The sequence below is a fragment of the Colossoma macropomum genome, unplaced genomic scaffold (assembly GCF_904425465.1).
Source record: "Colossoma macropomum unplaced genomic scaffold, Colossoma_macropomum, whole genome shotgun sequence".
Classification (NCBI taxonomy): Eukaryota; Metazoa; Chordata; class Actinopteri; order Characiformes; family Serrasalmidae; genus Colossoma; species Colossoma macropomum.
In genome coordinates this window covers 24,547,694-24,565,461 of record NW_023494803.1, presented here as the reverse complement: position 1 = coordinate 24,565,461, position 17,768 = coordinate 24,547,694, and the positions used below count along the sequence as shown (strand labels likewise).

The window sequence follows — 17,768 nt, the reverse complement described above, 5'->3', positions numbered from 1 at the left end:
GGAAACGGCCAAGTGTTTGGATATTGCACTGAGCACCGTTGGACAAATTGTGTGGAAATAGAAGCTGCATCATACCACCCAGGCACCACCCATACCACAAGGCCGTCTCACAACAGAGCAAGAAGGGGGCTTCAGATGGAAGCCACAGAGCAGTCAACAATCACTCTGAAGGAGCCACAGAGGCAAGTTGCTGAGACTGGAGTGAGGGTGCACCAGTCAATAATTATTTCTAGAACTCTGCATACATCTATCCTGTATAGAAGGGCGGCTAGAAAGATGACATTACTAAAGAAAAAAATACATCAAAGTAAGTCTGGACCAAGCTGAAATGTTGTTTTGTGGTCAGATGACACGAAAATTGAGCTTTTTGGCCAAAATTCAAAATGCTATGTGTGGCGCAAACCTAACACTGCCCATTCTTCAACAAACACCATCGCAACAGTGAAGTATGGGGATGGCAGCATCCTGTTGTGCAGATGCTTTTCCTCAGCAGGAAAAGCATCTGCACAACAGATGTTAAAATTGTAGGACAGATGGACTGAGCAAAATTCAGGAAGATACTGCAAGAAAACAAAATTGAGATTTTAATCCAATCAAGAATCTTTGGCACTATTTAAAAATTACAGTCCTCAAGCATCAACAAACCAACCTGAACAACCTGGAGCAAATTTGCCAGGACAAACTGGCAAAAATCACTCCCAAACAGACTGCAAAGCTGGTAGAAACCTACCCCAACAGACTTAAACTGTTATTCCAGCAAAAGTTTTGACTTTGAAAATTGACTTTAAGAGCATACTGGTATGCAATACGAATACTGATTGGAACAGTCTGTGTATGTGTTATTTGTAATTTAGACAAATTTTGTGACTTTTAAAGGGGTTATGGATGGAACCAACTATCAGGCAAACTTGATTTCTCTAACATACAAAAACTGTGGCACGTTATTTCACTTTGTTTAAATGTGCTCAACTGGAGCACAACAATACAATGAAATGTCAATGCTGGCCTCTGTGATACAGTTATTTAATTAGTAGTGTACCAGGTGCACTAAAAATCAAGTGTTCTTGTGTTCCTCCTGCATCCTTTGCAAACGAATTATGTAATTATGTGAGCATGCTAACTAATCTCAGATAAGTGTTCACTATGTGTCCTGACAAACACCACAGTCTGAGAAATGTACAACGATTTGTCAAATTCTTTATCCATGTCAAATGAAAAAAAGTGCTCACCCAGGTGCCATATTACAAGTTATATTGAAATTACTGTTATTTTACTATATCTGCAGGATTCTGTCCAGATCATGCAAATCAGTGTTGAAATAATCTTGACCAAAAGGAATAGGCTTGCTTTAGTCAGATGTATTTGGTTCTACCAGTGAACATTTGCCAGGCAGTACATCATTCCCAACAAAACAAGCGTTTCTGTTCAACTTTTGACATTAGTCACAGCTTCCAGGCGACAGTATCGTCAGGACATGATGCAATACTGAATTCGAAATAACCGTCCCATTTTAGAAAATGGGAACTTGTTTAAAATACAAGACACTTTCTGAATAAATAGTTCTTCTGTTAGAAAACTGTACATGCATGTGGTAGTAGTAAAATACATCTGCAGAGAGAACAGAAGACAAAAACAGGGCTGTTTTCTTTTAAATCTTTTATAATCTTTGAAAAATGCAATAACCTCATCTTCTGATTAAAATAGCTCATTCAAACCTCAGTAAAAAATTCCCCCATTTGCAGGCACTAATCTCCATCTCTGTACAAAGGTTAAGAAAAATAGAAGAATAAAAAATTCTTTCATCTTAAAACAACCTTATAAAACATGTTCACATCCTATTAATATTTGAATTTCCACCAATGACAAATTTGGGATCAAAAAGAAAGGGGTAGCCTGAAGCTGCCAGCCTGCTGAATAAAGGCAGTTTCTGGGTTGTTTCAAATACCTCAAACCTCCAAAAGTGACAAATGACCAGCTTTTGGTTCAAAACAGGTACTAGCTCATTAAGGTTTAGATGTCGATTACAGAGCATGATGCTCCCATCAGTCCTGATTGCATACTGTTCCTTTCAGCAATGCAAGCGGTTCAGGATTTACAGTACAATAAAACAGCATATACTGAAAACATTAAGTCTGCAACTGTTAGAGAGAATCTTACCGTTCAGAGACGTTAGTTGGTTAAAACAAAAAAGAGCTAGAAACTATAAACCACTTTTAACCTATACCTATTTTAATAATGCATAATCCTGTTCATGATCAAGCACTGGCTGTGAGTGATCCATATTTATCCCTGATCTGGCAAAGGCTGATCTAGGTAGCCTATAATTTCAGCTTTGGCTGCTTTTTATCTTTGGACAACAACTATTTTGGTAGGTCAAATCCAAAACAAATGTTGCGGTCAGTGTTTGAATTTTGAGAAACTTTGTATAAATCTATAGGTTTAAGTGAAGTAATCCCAAAATAGCTTGAAGCTTAATTGTGATAATCTGGTGACTAATAAACTCGGCCTGCAGCTTTTAAATACCTTATTTTAAAATCATTGGATCTAAACAAGGCTCAGCAACGTTGTTTGAAAGTGTTCTCAGAGTGTTTTCATGATGCTGGTGGGGTCAAATTCCTGTGGACCAATCCAACAGTTCATAGTATAAAAAACAGACTCACTGTCTGAATTTCATGGCCAAAAACCCAGTCGATCTCCAGGCCAAGTTCAAGATAATTGCGACAGACTGAATAGAGCACCAAGCTGGGCAAAATCTTCCTTATGCTCCTCAAAGTATTTCAATACGTGAGGATAGCTTCACAGCTTACGGTGTGCAACAATCCTTTATCATGTTCTCTGTTCCATCTACAGCTTCAACCCAGGCTTCATGTGGATAAAGCCATTTTCCATTACACCACCACTACCTTGAACATTCAGGCTCAGTCTACAGGGCCCTGGAAGATGAGTTTGGAGCATCCCTGTGTGAGATTGAGTTGGGTGGCGCAGAACGGGCAAGCAGCATGGAAAGCATGGGTACCATGCGGTAAGGGGATTTCCGACCAATAGCGGGCAGACTTCTCAGAGCACACATGACCACATGGCACAAAGGCATATGTTGGTGCGCCTGTGTCCACGTAGAAGGCTGGTTCACAGCCTAGCCACAGTGGCACATAGGGACCCACAGCTCTGCACATGGGGCACTCCCTCTGGGCATTGGGCTCCCTTTCAGAGCGGTGACCCCAGTCGTGATAACCGTGGACATGGCCGCAGGCCAGGTAGGCCCATGGCTGCTTATCCTCCTGCAAAGCGACACTGGGCACAGCTCGGCTGCAGCGCTGCATGCTAGGGAAGGCCAGGGTGTTGAGGCCCACGGGGCACTGGGGCCGGGCTGCATTCAGCTCCTGTCGCAGGGCCTCCAGGTGCTTCTGCGTAGGGGTATGGAAGAGGCCCTCGGCGGTGCGCCACAGCAGTGTCGCTCCGCACAGGTCGACCAGAGAACCGTCCTGCAGCACGTTGCTCTCACTGTCCACCTGATCATGAAATGAACCACAGATTACCATACAATTTCACAAATTTCCCAATAAGCTGACAAAACTCATTAAAATAACTATTCATTTCTATTACTTAAGGGAAAAAAAAGAGTGCCCAACTTTTGATGTGTAAAAACAACAAATTGACAGAAATCATCCCTGTTGTACAGGTAAACAAGCTTTGAGTGCTCATTTCAGTCTGTAGTCTCATGCCTTGGTGGTGTTCCGCTGGCATTATTATTCATGGGGAAATTATATCATGCTATGCAACTGGTAAGAATCACACATATGATTGGAGACATTCAGATATTATGTAAAATCAGTTTTGACCTCCAGAGGGTGGTAGAGGCCTAAAAACACTCACAGATCCTTCCAGCTCCAAGTAGGTGATTAAAAGGATATGCTGAGCAGTGTTAAACCAAATCGGTTTATCATGTCTGCAAAATGCTTATCTGTCCCACACACTTATTTTTGACATCTGGGGCTTTATTACCTTAACCGCTGCCAAACAAAAAGCCTTTGTAGCTCTCTAATATGTCAGTTTGAATGCTCTCTGAATAGTGTGTACCAAGATTTACCTATTATATACTATTAAGACTAGAGCTCAAGATGGTGCAGTGCTCACAGAAACCTGTCCAACCATGGCATGTATACCTATATCTAACTTCATTCATGAAAGAAATTTTTCAGTAAAAACATAATTTATCTTAGTATCTTGGTTGAACATAAACTATGGGAATGATTCAAAAGCAATGCACTTCAGATGTTCTGAATCAGTGCTTTAAAAGACCAGACAACCATGGAATGTTCTCCATTTCTTTTTTTAACCTTTTGACAAGACTACAGTCATAGGAGAGTCATTTGCTCTGATGGTAAATTAAGCTCCAAGATCAAAACTGCCGGAACTGTGTTCAAACTGCAGAGAGGACAGAACCTAAAAATGATAGGCTTATGATCATACTTTACTAGAAAGACAATTCAAATAACACCTCTCACTCCTGTGACATTACTGCTATGATGCCTTTAAGACACTCACCCAGTTCACAGCAAAAACGGGGACGGAGAGAAAACCGTAAAGTGGAACTTGCACAAAAGTTCCACATATTCAAACTCCATATGTCTCAAAATTCATACGTACACCAGACTGTTAAAAAACATATACACCCAAAATGCATAGAAAATTCATGCCATCATTAGACCACCCAGGCAGATGCCTGCATACAAGATGCACATTGGTATAATCATGCATTCTTGCTACCAAAATACATTCTAGCTAGCATAGCTACATTCCTAAGGACTTGCATGGCTTGCAAGAATAAAAGTGTTTTGGTGCAGAGCAACAGCATAAATTAAAGCTAAATTACTAGAAAGCTAAGGCCAAAAGAGTGATGTTTCACCACTGAGCAAGACAAAACGAGCCACTTTGTATCCACAATGGCATTACAGCAGACAGGAGCTTCACTGTATGTGACTCAGTAAACAAATGAGAGTCATATCTACATGCACACTGGGAAGTTAAGTGCAGCTGATATAACCAAATGACTTTGGGAAAGATATGAAATTAATTAACCATAGACAAAAACCTAGCAGTGTACACAGAAAAAAAGCATGGCTGACAGCAGTAAGCGTGGCAGAAACACTTTGTAGGGTAGCAGAATGGATTGGGAGATGCAAAGAACACATTTAATTGTTTTCGGTGGAATTCCTCTTTAAGTCATGGTAGATGTACGACTGATAGAAGGATGGAACACTCTGTGGCAGCACTAACCAATTTTCCTCGTGTTTGTGCAGAGCGAGTCTCTCTCAGCGTATAAACATCTCCACACACAGATATCTCTCTCCACACGCCGGGCTTGGACTCTTCTGTGAACCCACCCCGCGGATGCATCACCAGCACACCATTGGTTGTCAACCCATCCATCTGACCATCTGGATTCTTCCATTTGGCTGCTTTCTCCTGTGGACAGGTGAACAGAGTAAAAAAAAGTACTACATTACACCAACACCTCCACATGTTCATGACTACTGTGACTTATTCTGTAGGTGATCAGCACAAGCCTATATTTACCAGGTTATTCTAGAAGGTTCCACTGAATCAGCAGAAGAAGATACTTCCCCAGCCAGGACATTTATGTATATATAGACAGTGACTTCCTCAAATACCAGTGATAAAAGTAGAGTTTTTTTGATGCATAATACATGGGTAACACTTTACCTTCTACATAGGATTCCATAAACCATGCCATAAACATTCACAGCAGATGTCATATGCTGTTATAAGTTCTCATTACAGACTATATCTAGTAACGTAACAGTGTCATGTAACCATTATCGATAATTGTCTTGACAGTTGTCATAATCTTTCATGTCATGATGGCTAACTAGAGTACAGTTAGCAGAAATTAGTGACAATCAGTCATGATAATAACCGGTAAAAGATATATTACTAAACTCTCTGTTATGATAAACGTGAATTATGACAGTACCACGTGTCGTGACATGTTTATGGCATGGTTATGTGCGTGTTATGTATCAGAGCTCAAGTAAAGTATTTCCAATACATGCATGAAGCCAGGGAAACAGTCATGAAGGAGCACCCACCCCTAGAAAGATGTTCTTGGAAGAATCAAAGCCTGCAGCATAGATGCGAGCAGTGTATGGAGGGTTGCGTTCACACACCACTCGACAGGCAAAACGTGAGATTGTGCTCTGAGTGATGGGCGTCTCTTCGCTGTCCCCACCCCCAGACACTGTGTCAGTCACCACAAAGTCAATGGGGCTCTCCGTTGATCGCCCAATCTACAAACATAGCAGAAACGGAACATTGGCCATCCAAATATTGGAAACATTTACTAGTAATAACATAAAACAACAAAAGAGGAGTTAGTTACGCCATTTGTGTTGTATATTCAAGAATTAGTCTTTATTAAGGCCTGATCAATATGAAAATTATGTGGCAGATACAGATAGCCATTTTAAGAGGATAAAAATTCTGATAACTTGTAATATCTGCATGTATAAGTGTATGTTTATATTGTAGATTTTAAATTTTATACTTCAATAGTTTTACTTAAATAGTGCTGACTGATATGATTTGTCATTTGCAGTGAAATGTTCTCTATGGTCACATTTGTTGAACACAAATAACAGCAAAAATTCTTAAATATTATATATATTTGTAGCTCTCAGGGTGGAGTGACCCAGAACATTGAAAATATCACCAACATCCACAAAACCACATTTTTAGGTATCTCCCACGTGGGCTTGCAGGCCTACAGGTAAACCATATGAACATAAAAACACATAGAAAGCATACATTAGCTTAGTTCAAAGCACTGCTTTGCTTTAGCTGTTTAACTCTGGTGCACAAAAACAATGTGTTAAACAGTGTGCTTATGTTAAAAGTAAATAAGGTATTTTCTAAGCCCCCAAAAAATCTCCATTACAATTCATATTTCTTCTATAAACTAGAAAAGCAAATAAAGATCTGGTCACCTAAAACTGGATTCACGCGACATCTAAAAGCAGCATGGCCTTCAGTCTGAGAGGAAAGCTTCCATTATTTTTGTGTGCTCTCTCCCAGTCTTGTAAGAGTATGCACATTAAAGAAAGGGCAAGACTCTACAAAATGACCTTTAAGTGGCCTTTACAGGGTGTCAGTTAGCCCTTATATGGCTTTGGCATAAACATAATAACAGTGCTTTAAACCAACCAGGTTATAAAAGGCAGTCTCCTAAACTCTCTCAAAAGCAGTTGCGAGCTGCATTTAGGGAAAAAAACAGACTGGTTGAGACTTGGAAGTTGTAAAACATGGTTTTAGTTTAAAAAGCTGTATTGTACATATTTCCTTGACTATCACTTAAAAATAAATGTGGAAGAAAGAACACAACCACTAAAATAAACTAAACAGGGTCTCCAGCTCTAGGTCCTTTTTATAGGATTACTGTTTTCTCCCCCCTGTGGGTTACTGTGGGTTCCTGTTTTTGCTTTTCATTTCTGGCCATTTGTTGCCATTTCTTTGACCCATTTTGCTCATACATGGGTGCACACGGCCAAGCACACATACACTTGCGGACGTGTCTCTAACAGTAACTGGTTTCTCATGAGAGAGCTGGAATAGCTGTCTCCTATCATAGATTCAGATTAGCTGTGACGGGGATCAGGCCTCAGAGTATACAGCACTTGTGTGTCTGACTAGGGGAGAGAGGAGAATGAGGAGAGTAAGAGAGTAATATGAGAGAGAGAGAGAGAGAGAGAGAGAGAGAGAGAGAGAGCAAAATTCTTTCACAAGCACAGAATTCCTGCAACTTATGATTGCTCAATAAAGTGATACCTATGTAAACAGCAATCTTGCCCATGCCATTTATAACAACACATAAACCACAAAATCATGATACAATTTCTTTTAATCACAGTTTTTACGATTGCTTGATTAAACTCAATTAAAAAGCCACAGACTAAAATTTATGAAATTATCAGCAATTAATCAAATTGATTAATTGCCAATACGTAGTTGCTATCGTTCAGTTAGTTATGTGTAAATAAGCTATCTTTTATACAGATTGACAGACTGATTATAGATCTGTGTGTGCGGGTGCATGTTTTACTTTACCTGGAACATGTCCGTGTCTTTGTCATGGCTGTACTCCACGACCACAGTCTGGTTTCTGGACAGAGTGTAGGAGATACTGTGCTGGCCTTTACAGTTTACAGCCTACAATGTCACAATAACAAAAAAAAAATTGTAATATAAAAATAAAAAGTTGTAATATCAGTCAGCGCTTTCCAAGCACAAACTAACAAGATAACACAGCAGAATAAAATTAATTTTTTTCATCACATGACAATAGTCAAGCAAACGGAACTACCACAGGGAAGCACTATATTTGTTCTTGCATCACCACGTTTACCCTGCTTTACTGAGTGTGAAAACAACTTCTGTTTCACGATTGTAGAGTTGTTTTAGTGCACTGTAAAATGTTTTGACAGGAAGGCTGTATGCTCACCATATTTTCCTAGTATTTTCAGGATTTAGAGAGGACTGGAAAATGTTAAATGTTCTTGATACCAACAGAAATAGCTGTTATGCTGCTTTTTGAGCATAAATATGTAGCCTATTCACTTGTAAGACAAACAAAGAGGTCACATTATGATTCAGAGCTATTTGAGACTTAATACATATTCAGGGGGTATGATAGGTACAACAAGCATGATAATATGAAAAAGATTTTACAGCAGAACAGAGCACTGACCCTTTCCAAATTGAGACCTTCATTGTGGCTTGCACAGCTGTCATAAACTGCTGTTTTTATTAAAAGCATATTATGCATGATTGGGGTCAGGGTTACACTGATGGGGTACAATGAGGGCAAATACAATTTCATTAGCTACAGCAAATATCCCCTAGCCTTACATTTAGCACACACCAAATACACAATGACTAACAGGGGCCAAGACAAGGACAAAAATCACATGGTTTAAATGTGGCCATTTCACAGCTCACTTTCCACAGGGCTCAATCACACGAGGGATTTTATCACAGTGTAACCACCTTTCCCTCCCCATCCCCCTTTCTCTCTCCCTAATCTGTGATTTCCAAATTACCCACATCTCCATCACATGTGCTCAAAGGGGAGTGGAAACTGGGTCACACATACTACAACAGCAGAAAGAACAGCTAGAGAGAAAATACTGGGCCTGGTGTAAATGCAAGTGATTTCCAAAACAGTCACATACACACAGTATATTTCACACATTACAAAAAGTGTGTGTGTGTGTGTGTGTGTGTGTGTGTGTGTGTGTGTGTGTGTGTGAGAGAGAGTAAAAGTAAGGCAAGTGATTTTTTTTGCTAACACCATCCTTCTTGACACAGCATAAGTCAGCAGTGCAGAACAGAGGTCATGAGCAGTTCACACATACTGAATCAAGTGAATACGACATGCCCCATATATAATAGTTCAGTCTTAAAGGCGGACCAAGCTTGGTGGTTCTAGCCATAACTGTGTGGATGTATTGGATGTGCAATATGGCAAAAATATAACACAATACTACAATACAGATTACGACACAATATGCATCACGAGTAGGGCTGTCAAATTAACACTGTAAATAATCCCATTTTTCTAGTTTGACTCTTTGAACCAACTACAGCAAAGTGGAAAGCTACAGTTACTTAAGAGCAAGGATACAGAAGCTGTATGAATGAGAGCGAGAAGGCTATAATCGTGGAGTTGGAACCACTGTGTGATATTTTTAAAACATAAATAAATGCTACTGAATTATGTATTTAAAGTAATAAATACATTCTGATGAACCTTTATTTTCCACTATAACATTTTTTACAAAAAAAAAAAATCTCTCTCCATACTTTGAGTAAATAAAACAGAGTCGATCTTGAACAAGAAAATTTATGCAATTAATTATGAATTAAAATATATTCACAATTAATTATTAAAATTGTTTGAGAGCCCTAATCACAATATTTTGTTTTCTGAGGTTTGCAGACAGGCAGAAATGGACAAAATACAGGCTCATTTTGTACCATCTAAGTAACTTTATTCAACCTAATTGTTTTTTTCCCCCATTTAGAGAGTTAAGTTTAAAACTCTGGCAGTAATGTAACGTCGTTTTGAGTAACGCATTTACGGCAAGAGTTGCCGACCTGAAGAACAGCGTCCACAAGGCAGTGTTAATTTAAAGTGTTAAAACTAAAACTCCTAAACAATGGGAGAGTTAGCAGAATGTTTAGGTGATGCTGGATGATTAAGTCAGTAAGTAAACTTTATTTATATAGCTCTATAGCACAAGCCAAAGTTCCAAAGTGCTTCACAGAAAGATTTTATAACAAAATGTGCTACTGGGATAAATATACGGATTTTTCATTTTACTGCTTTTGTAACCTTTCAGAAATAAATATTTTTTACAGATTTCCCTGTTCCCTGCTAATCCAGGTGGATTGAGTCCCAGTTTCTACATCTTATAAATATTAATCTGCATCGGCAGATAAGTACATGAAAAATAGCGGATGTTGGTATCAACAACAATTCTTGCTAAACTGTTCACAACCAGTAGATGCTTGAAATAAAGTTAGTTTAAAGTTTTCATTTGTAGCAGAGATGTGTAGCTTCCTTAACTGAAATGTATTAATATTTCTTAATTAAAATATATATAGTAAAACCCAAAATATTTTAGATAGTGCCTCACTCTACAATGACATTTATTCAACATTTTACAAACATAATATATATAAGATATAACAAATCAAAATAACATAAGTAGGTTGCCCATCCTTAGCACGAATGAAGAGTGAACACAGAGTACGAATTTGTTTGTGTGCATGCGAGAGAGTTTTAGAGTGTAGTTGAATTCATAGTCCATAATCATATTTCAGCACTGGAAGATAAGGGTGAGTGTTTGTGAGTGAGAACTACATGCAAGTTAAAACATGGAGGAACAGTGGGGGTGCAGCACTTCCCTCTTACTTCCAGCTCCACAGGGGGTCCACCATCCCCCACCCCATCCCTAACTTACAGTGGGATACAAAAGCACCAAAAAAGACCGGAGACAATAGGCCCTGAGGCCCACTGTGAAAACACTGCCCTGTTATACTGCATCTCTTAGCAGCCTGTACCCTTTAACAATTAAGCTCTATGAGGAAAACTGTGAGGAGATGCTATGGGTCACAGCACGCTGTAGTTTTACAGCCTGCTGCCACTGAAAACAGCCATCAATACTGCAAAGCTCACAATGCAATACTGACAATGAAACATCACTCGCTGAAAAACCTCCACAGACAACAACAATCACACATTGTTCTGTGAAGAGTTGGGTGACATTTTGTGACCTGCCTGAATGCAGGCCCAGTTGCCACAGTTCAGAGCAAGACTATGTGTAATCAGAATGACTATTCTTTGTAACACTTTAACATCACAATAATGCAGCTGCAGCATGTGTCACTGCTAGGCAGCAGCTACTCCTTCTTTAACACCTTGAGGGCTGGTGCCCGGGGCAGGAGAAGGCCTTGGAGCTGAGAGTCAGAACACAGAGTGTGGCAGAGCCTGAGAGCAGCATGATTCACAGATGACAGTGTGCACAGAGCTATTTTCAGGCACTCTTAACTCAGCATGACAGTGGAATGCAGAGTGACCAACAGCAACAAAACCCCACCAATTTCCCCCAAAAACTGAAATAAGCATGCCAGGGAATTTCGTGCAAAACGTGGCTTGCTTTGTGGAGTTGGAATTAGTAAGCATAAATCTCACTTTTAAATATCCTGCCTTTTCACATCTAAGCTTCTTTTCATTAATGTAATATCTAGTCTGCTGCTATACATCATTTTTATGTCAGTGTCCTAAGAACGCATGAATACAGCCCTGAATCCTGCAAGCAGGTTAAAGGCAAAAAAGGAGAGGAGGAACATGGATGCATGCAACGTGAAAACGAAGTGGCTAAATTCCATGGCTATTCTGAGTCCCTGACAGACACGACTGAGGGAAAGTTCTGGTCTGTTGGCCATGTCCCAAACAAGCACATTTGAACAATCAGCCACTTCTAGCAGACCTTTAGTCTCTTAAGAACTGGTGTAGCTTTCCCTAACAGTGCTCTTCAAAAAAGGTCAAATCACCTCAAACAATCAGCGCTGCATTTAGAAAGAAATGTTACACTATTCCAGGAGGAGAAAGTAATGCAAGCCGCACAGAACAGCAGGACTGATTCATTTTTTTTTTCTGGTCTTTTAAAAAAGGTTTCCATTCACTGCAGAGGCAAAAACACTGATGAGCCATTTGTCACTGAGCACAATACTCTTGGACAGACAACACTGGTAGTTAGTAGCTAGCCTTTAGTCTACTGGAACACCACCAAAAGGGCACAGTCAGCAGCCATGACAGGGGGAGCCAGTCACTAAACATACAAAGACTAAACGCTCTGGAGCCAAGATGGCCCAGATCAGATGTTTCCAGCTGGTGCAACATACAATGAAAAAAGTTGCACTGTATGGGAAAAGAGCCGATATCTCAAAGCTGCCTTCACAATTTGTCAGTGCTTCATTTCCATATGCATGTTATTCAAACACTTAACCACAGAGGCATCTGCCAAGCCCCTCAAGCACATCTTAACAGCAATGGAATTCCATTCAGACACACCCACGCCCAAAACAACTTGTTCAACGTCAGAGAAGGGGGAAAGCCTCCAACATCACTCCACCTGTCGACCAGCAGTGCAGTCTGGTTCCAGCATCTTATTGGTGACGTTCCCTGCCAGATACCACAGCTGGGAATGCTGCTTCTATGGTGATTACTGAAGTTTTTTGTTTGGTTGGAAAGGCTCAGCAAGAAAGCTATTACAGCAACACATGCGGACATATTCTGGCTGATGAGGCTGTCAAACACCCATCTTACTCTAGTCACCATGTTAAGTCAACTCACTTACTCTGTTTCCCCCAACCAATACGCTAAACATAATAATGAAGGTGTTATGAACTGTTTTTTAGTTACCTTGCTCGCCTGGGGGTTGTTTAGGATGTGTACGGTGCTGGGTTTGACACCATTGGCCTTGGCTCTCTTGTAAAGGGCAAAACGGCTCCTCCGCCGCCCTCGATCTCCACTGGGGAGAGATCCATTGTACCTGTGTATGACAGAAGGAAAAATTTAAAAATCTGAGTTTTTAATTAATTATAAGAGCTTGTCGGATTTAACAGCACAAAACATATTGCAGTGTGTTCTGTCAAATGACACTAGCACTTCGTAGATGAAACTACAGCAGCACTGGGCTGGTGGAAATATGACACAAGACACTGTTTTTTGACCTTACCTGATTTACTGTAAACACCTTGGCAAGTGGGTTCTCAGTCGAACTTCTTCTTCATATTACAGTGTGTGGACAAGTTATATCTTTCAACAGAACGTTTGAGAAAAAATGACCCAATGGCTCACCTCAGCACCCACTAGATTCAGTGTTAGAAAACTTTTTTTGTTAAGTTAGACTCATTATCCATATATCCATTTTGTACACTTAAAATGTATGTACATTAATGGGTGACCACACTGCTTGAACTAGTTTGAATGAAAAACTATCAGGACCTCAGGATTAGGCACTTAAACTGCATGCCATGGCAAGGAAATCCTGTGTCAAACTGCAAACATAGGCAGCTGTTCGAAGGTTGATCACCACGGTTGCAGCTTGTGAGCTTCTCTGGCTGATGTTCTTTATCTATAGTACTCAAATCTGAGAGTCAGAAGATGCAAGATAAGAGGAGTAGTAAAAGTGAGTCCATGGTATCCTCTTTCAGGGAGGAGCTCATCTCTAACTAGCTAATTGTAATCCCTTTCCCTTTTGACCTTAGTCAAAGAGGGTGGTGGAGTTATCCTCTAACGCTCTGTGGGAGAGATTAACTGCACCAGTCCTTAAATCAGGGGCCTCTTGCAAAGACCCATCAGCATTTTCACCACAATTCACAAAGCAAAAACCTCATTGCAGGAGTGGAATTTCACAGATTCACATTAAACATTATTAACTACGGGAAATTTACATAACAAAAATCACGAGCCTGTAAACTACCTATAGATAGAGTTCAGCCAGCCAGAGACAACCAAACCCTACTGATCAGCTATGCACGCCACCCATGCAAGGACTAATTTCATTTTGATGGGTGGACAGAAATGCATATGCATGCGAACAATGTTACCGTTAGCTACTGCTACAGTAAAGCTAATCTCCACTAACTTCTAGCGCCAACATGGAGATTTATCGCTTGTAACAGACATTCAAGTAATGTATTCTTCATTCATTACATAACAGTTTTGAATCCTCCTAGTTAGCACTATGCCAGGCTAACAGACTCACAATTCCTACTGCTCTTTCTTGCACTGAAAAAACAGCCTGATGGTTACAGATTTCTATGCATTCCCCTTTCCCCCCCAGTATTTTACAATACTCGAAAGGTTCTGTATACTATTGACATAAAAACTATAAACATAATTACTAAATCGCAATTAGATATTTCCTCCAAATGCCCTACCAGATCACATCCTGACTATTAGGGCAACAACATCCAAAAGGCAATGCAAAGCAGGTCTGTGCAAAAAGACACAGAGGTTTAGACGTGTGTGTCCATTCAAACAATATACATTATTACTCAACAGATATCTGTGTCTCCAACCCTATTTCAAGCCTTTTTTTTTGTTCCATGCATGCTTTAATATGAAGCTTGCAGTATCACTTCAGGAAACTTCTAACTTATATACTATATACTATATAATTAAAGCCACATTAACAGAGCACAATGCTATCAGGATTTAAAAATCAATCCAAACTATCTGCAAAGTTCATCTTCCTGAAATTGATGAGGTATATTTACCTAACAACATATCTGGAGCAGCAGAAGCCATTTCACTTCTCTGAAACGACTGTTTAAATGTGGTTGTTTGTGTGGCCATTTCAGGAATGAGCAAGACACATGACACTGAAAACAGGACATTATCAAAGACTCAGTGGCTCAGACACATCCTTCTTCCTCAGTTTCACCCATAAAGATCAGTCACTGAAAATAAAACTGCCAAGCCAGAGGTGTCTTCACTAAGAGGCCAGCAGGGTCATACAAAGCCCTATCAATAAGGCCAGTCAGGCCAGTTAGGACAACGAACAGAGACAGCAGGACTGTGGAGTGCCTGTGCCCAGATCAATAATACGCTCTTTCAGCCATGGTCTCTCCCCTGAGTGTGCCAGCGGGCAGTGCCAGGCAGGACAGCAAAGGCATGGTACTGTTGTTAGGCTTGACACTGAGCGAATAGAAACTGCAACAGCACACTGGATCACGAACAAATATTTTGTGAGGATAGTATATTTATCCAGATGTGGCCATCAGTTGCCAAGCATTGCCTAATGTTGGTCAATCACTACGAATGAAACAATTTGCATTCTTTGGAAATGTAAATTTCGTAATCACACGGATAGTAAACATGTGACCAGCGCAGCAAACTGCATTCTTAATATCCCTCTGAGAAGAGACCACAAAACGTTTAGAAATGAAGACCAAATACAAGACCAACCACAAAATGCAGGCTTACAGGAAAATGTGGGAAGCATTAATTTCCCTCTAGCCATGACTCAATGAACTTTAAGGTTTTATATTTCAATGGTACTGGTCGCTCTTAAAGGGTGCTCATATCTGCAGCCTTGGTCTACATTATCAAATAAACTTGATTTACGATGGAGCTGAGAGAAGGAAACCCTGTAAAAGGGGCCAATGGACTGGCTCGGTCACTGGGGGTATAGGGGGAAATACACCTACTTCCGAATTCCTTCGGAGCTCTAAATCTCCCTGGAACTTCCGAGCAAGTGAAGAGAGGAGCCCGGCGTAGTGAAATTAATGCAACACAGTAAATTCAGCAGAGCTGCTCTAAAACAGAAACTCCGAGGGCTGGTGTTGGGGCTAAACTTGGTTAACGTGATTACAGGCGTTAAGTAATAATCAGCGTGTGTTTAGCTGCTATAATTAGGCGAGTGTAATACGAGATATATCCAAATAATTAGTCCTCCATCCTGGCAGAGTAAAAAGTAAGGCCCAAGTTGGATTTTGCGTGGTGAATGCTCGAAGGGGAGCGCGCACGTGTTTCATTTGTTGAGTAACGTGAGCGCGTGAACTGCGAGGGATGGGGGAGGACCGCTCGCGCGTCCAAAATACCGACTGTGTAAACAGGCACTTTCCGTGTGGAGAATTAGGAGAACGACGTAGATTCAGGTTTGTGCGAAGTGAAACGTCAGACAGCAGCCCGTGTTCCCCTCAGACACATAGCTTATTTACCCCCACACAGTGTGAGCTCGCACAGACGAGTGAGCCAACTTCACTTTTCATCTACAGCGTTTCTGAAAAATGAAAAACTGATTGATTTTAAACTCACCCGAGAACCACCAGCTCCCCGTACTTCACAGGCTCTTTCGTGGGTCCACAGTGCTCCTCTTGACCCGGTGAAAACATGAGGCTGTTCACTTCAGTAAGCGAGCGCGTCTCAGGCTGCAGTTAGTCGACCCAGTCCAGTGGGGAAAAAAAAATAGATCACAGGAAAAATACTTCAAAGGACGCGACTAACAGCCATTTTCCGCCTCTTTCCCGCTCCCACACAAGCTTTCCTCTTTTTTCAAAATAAATTCGATTAATTCATGCATCAGATACAGGGTGAACAGATAAAATATCGCCTTTCCGAAACATTTCACAATCACTGAAGACGCCTAACTTCGTGCTTCCACCCCTCTCTCTGCCAAGTGGAAAAACATTACACGGTAGGGGGTGGATTACACCACTCACTTACGCCTACTTTGTACGGGGGGAGGACGCTGTGAAATCTGTACAAACTTTACATTGGTCTCTCTCTTTTTTGACATTTAATACGCTAAAATTCAAAAATACTCGTGCTAAATTTCAAGAATATTACCTGTTTGTCAGGGTTACTTCCAAGGAAACAAGCTTGACGTGAAAGTAGAGCCACCCCCTCAAGTGGAACAGCCCTGGATCGCCACGGTCTGAGGCGGCACCTTCAATTATGTAAACAAAGAGTAACAGTTCAAAATATTTAAAGGGACAGTCACACCCATATGTGTACTTTATGTGAGCTGGATAAGTACTGCATTCAAATGGCGTTCGTTTGTTAGAAAAGAAAATACAGCGTATTTTTTGCTGCAAGTTCAAGTTTTGGCTCTTGTTCACCCGTAAATAGACCAACATGTGCAGAATGTAAGATGTTTTTAAGAGGCAAAATACTTCACATCTTTAAACAGGAAATAACAAGCTGGAGGTTTAATCTTTGGAAAGAATTTATTACCGCGGGTCAGCATTTCTGAAAGAAAAGGCAGACTTTCCGTCACCTTTATAATTTATCCACAGCATTTTGCTGGAATGTTAAGGAACCACTAAGCTGCAGTAAAACAGCTCTCTGGTTTCAGCACATTAAACCTTAAGGCTGTTTAGAAGAAGTGTGAGCTTAGCACAGAGCCTCTAAACTTTAATAATGATCCATATCAGTGGATAATAGTAAGGAGACACCTGCAGCCTTAGGATGCTATGTTTCTGTGTGATAGCTATGGAAAACTACTGTTTGCAGCCACAAGGTTTGGAAATATAAATTATAGTGTAACCTTCCATCAGGCTGTGTGCTGTTAAGGGTTACTGTAGTGTATAATCACTGGTTAAGACAAAAAACATCCTTTCTGTCCTTTTGTTGCTCCAACAGATCAGTGCACATGAATGAGCCATTTTCTCTGTGG

The 17,768-nt window shown here is 40.5% G+C and overlaps 1 protein-coding gene across 1 annotated transcript; it reads right to left on the bottom strand.

Moving 5' to 3' along the window:
* Positions 1–1,343: 1,343 nt before the first annotated feature.
* Positions 1,344–16,772, bottom strand: peli2 (pellino E3 ubiquitin protein ligase family member 2). The gene is made up of 6 exons (XM_036593195.1): positions 16,409–16,772; positions 13,004–13,133; positions 8,122–8,223; positions 6,111–6,308; positions 5,278–5,466; positions 1,344–3,509 (listed from the first exon to the last, which is right to left on the bottom strand). Exons 1-6 carry the CDS (start codon positions 16,483–16,485, stop codon positions 2,919–2,921), a joined length of 1,287 nt encoding a protein of 428 aa, XP_036449088.1. The 5' UTR covers positions 16,486–16,772; the 3' UTR covers positions 1,344–2,918.
* Between the last annotated feature and the right edge of the window lie 996 nt (positions 16,773–17,768).

Excerpts from the sequence above, each read along its gene's own strand:
- peli2 (XM_036593195.1), bottom strand. The coding sequence starts at position 16,485 with ATGTTTTCACCGGGTCAAGAGGAGCACTGTGGACCCACGAAAGAGCCT. Across the intron at positions 8,224-13,003 it reads ACAACCCCCAGGCGAGCAAG|GCTGTAAACTGTAAAGGCCA; the intron begins GTAACTAAAAAA and ends GTGACATTGTAG. Across the intron at positions 3,510-5,277 it reads CACAAACACGAGGAAAATTG|GTGGACAGTGAGAGCAACGT; the intron begins GTTAGTGCTGCC and ends TTTCATGATCAG.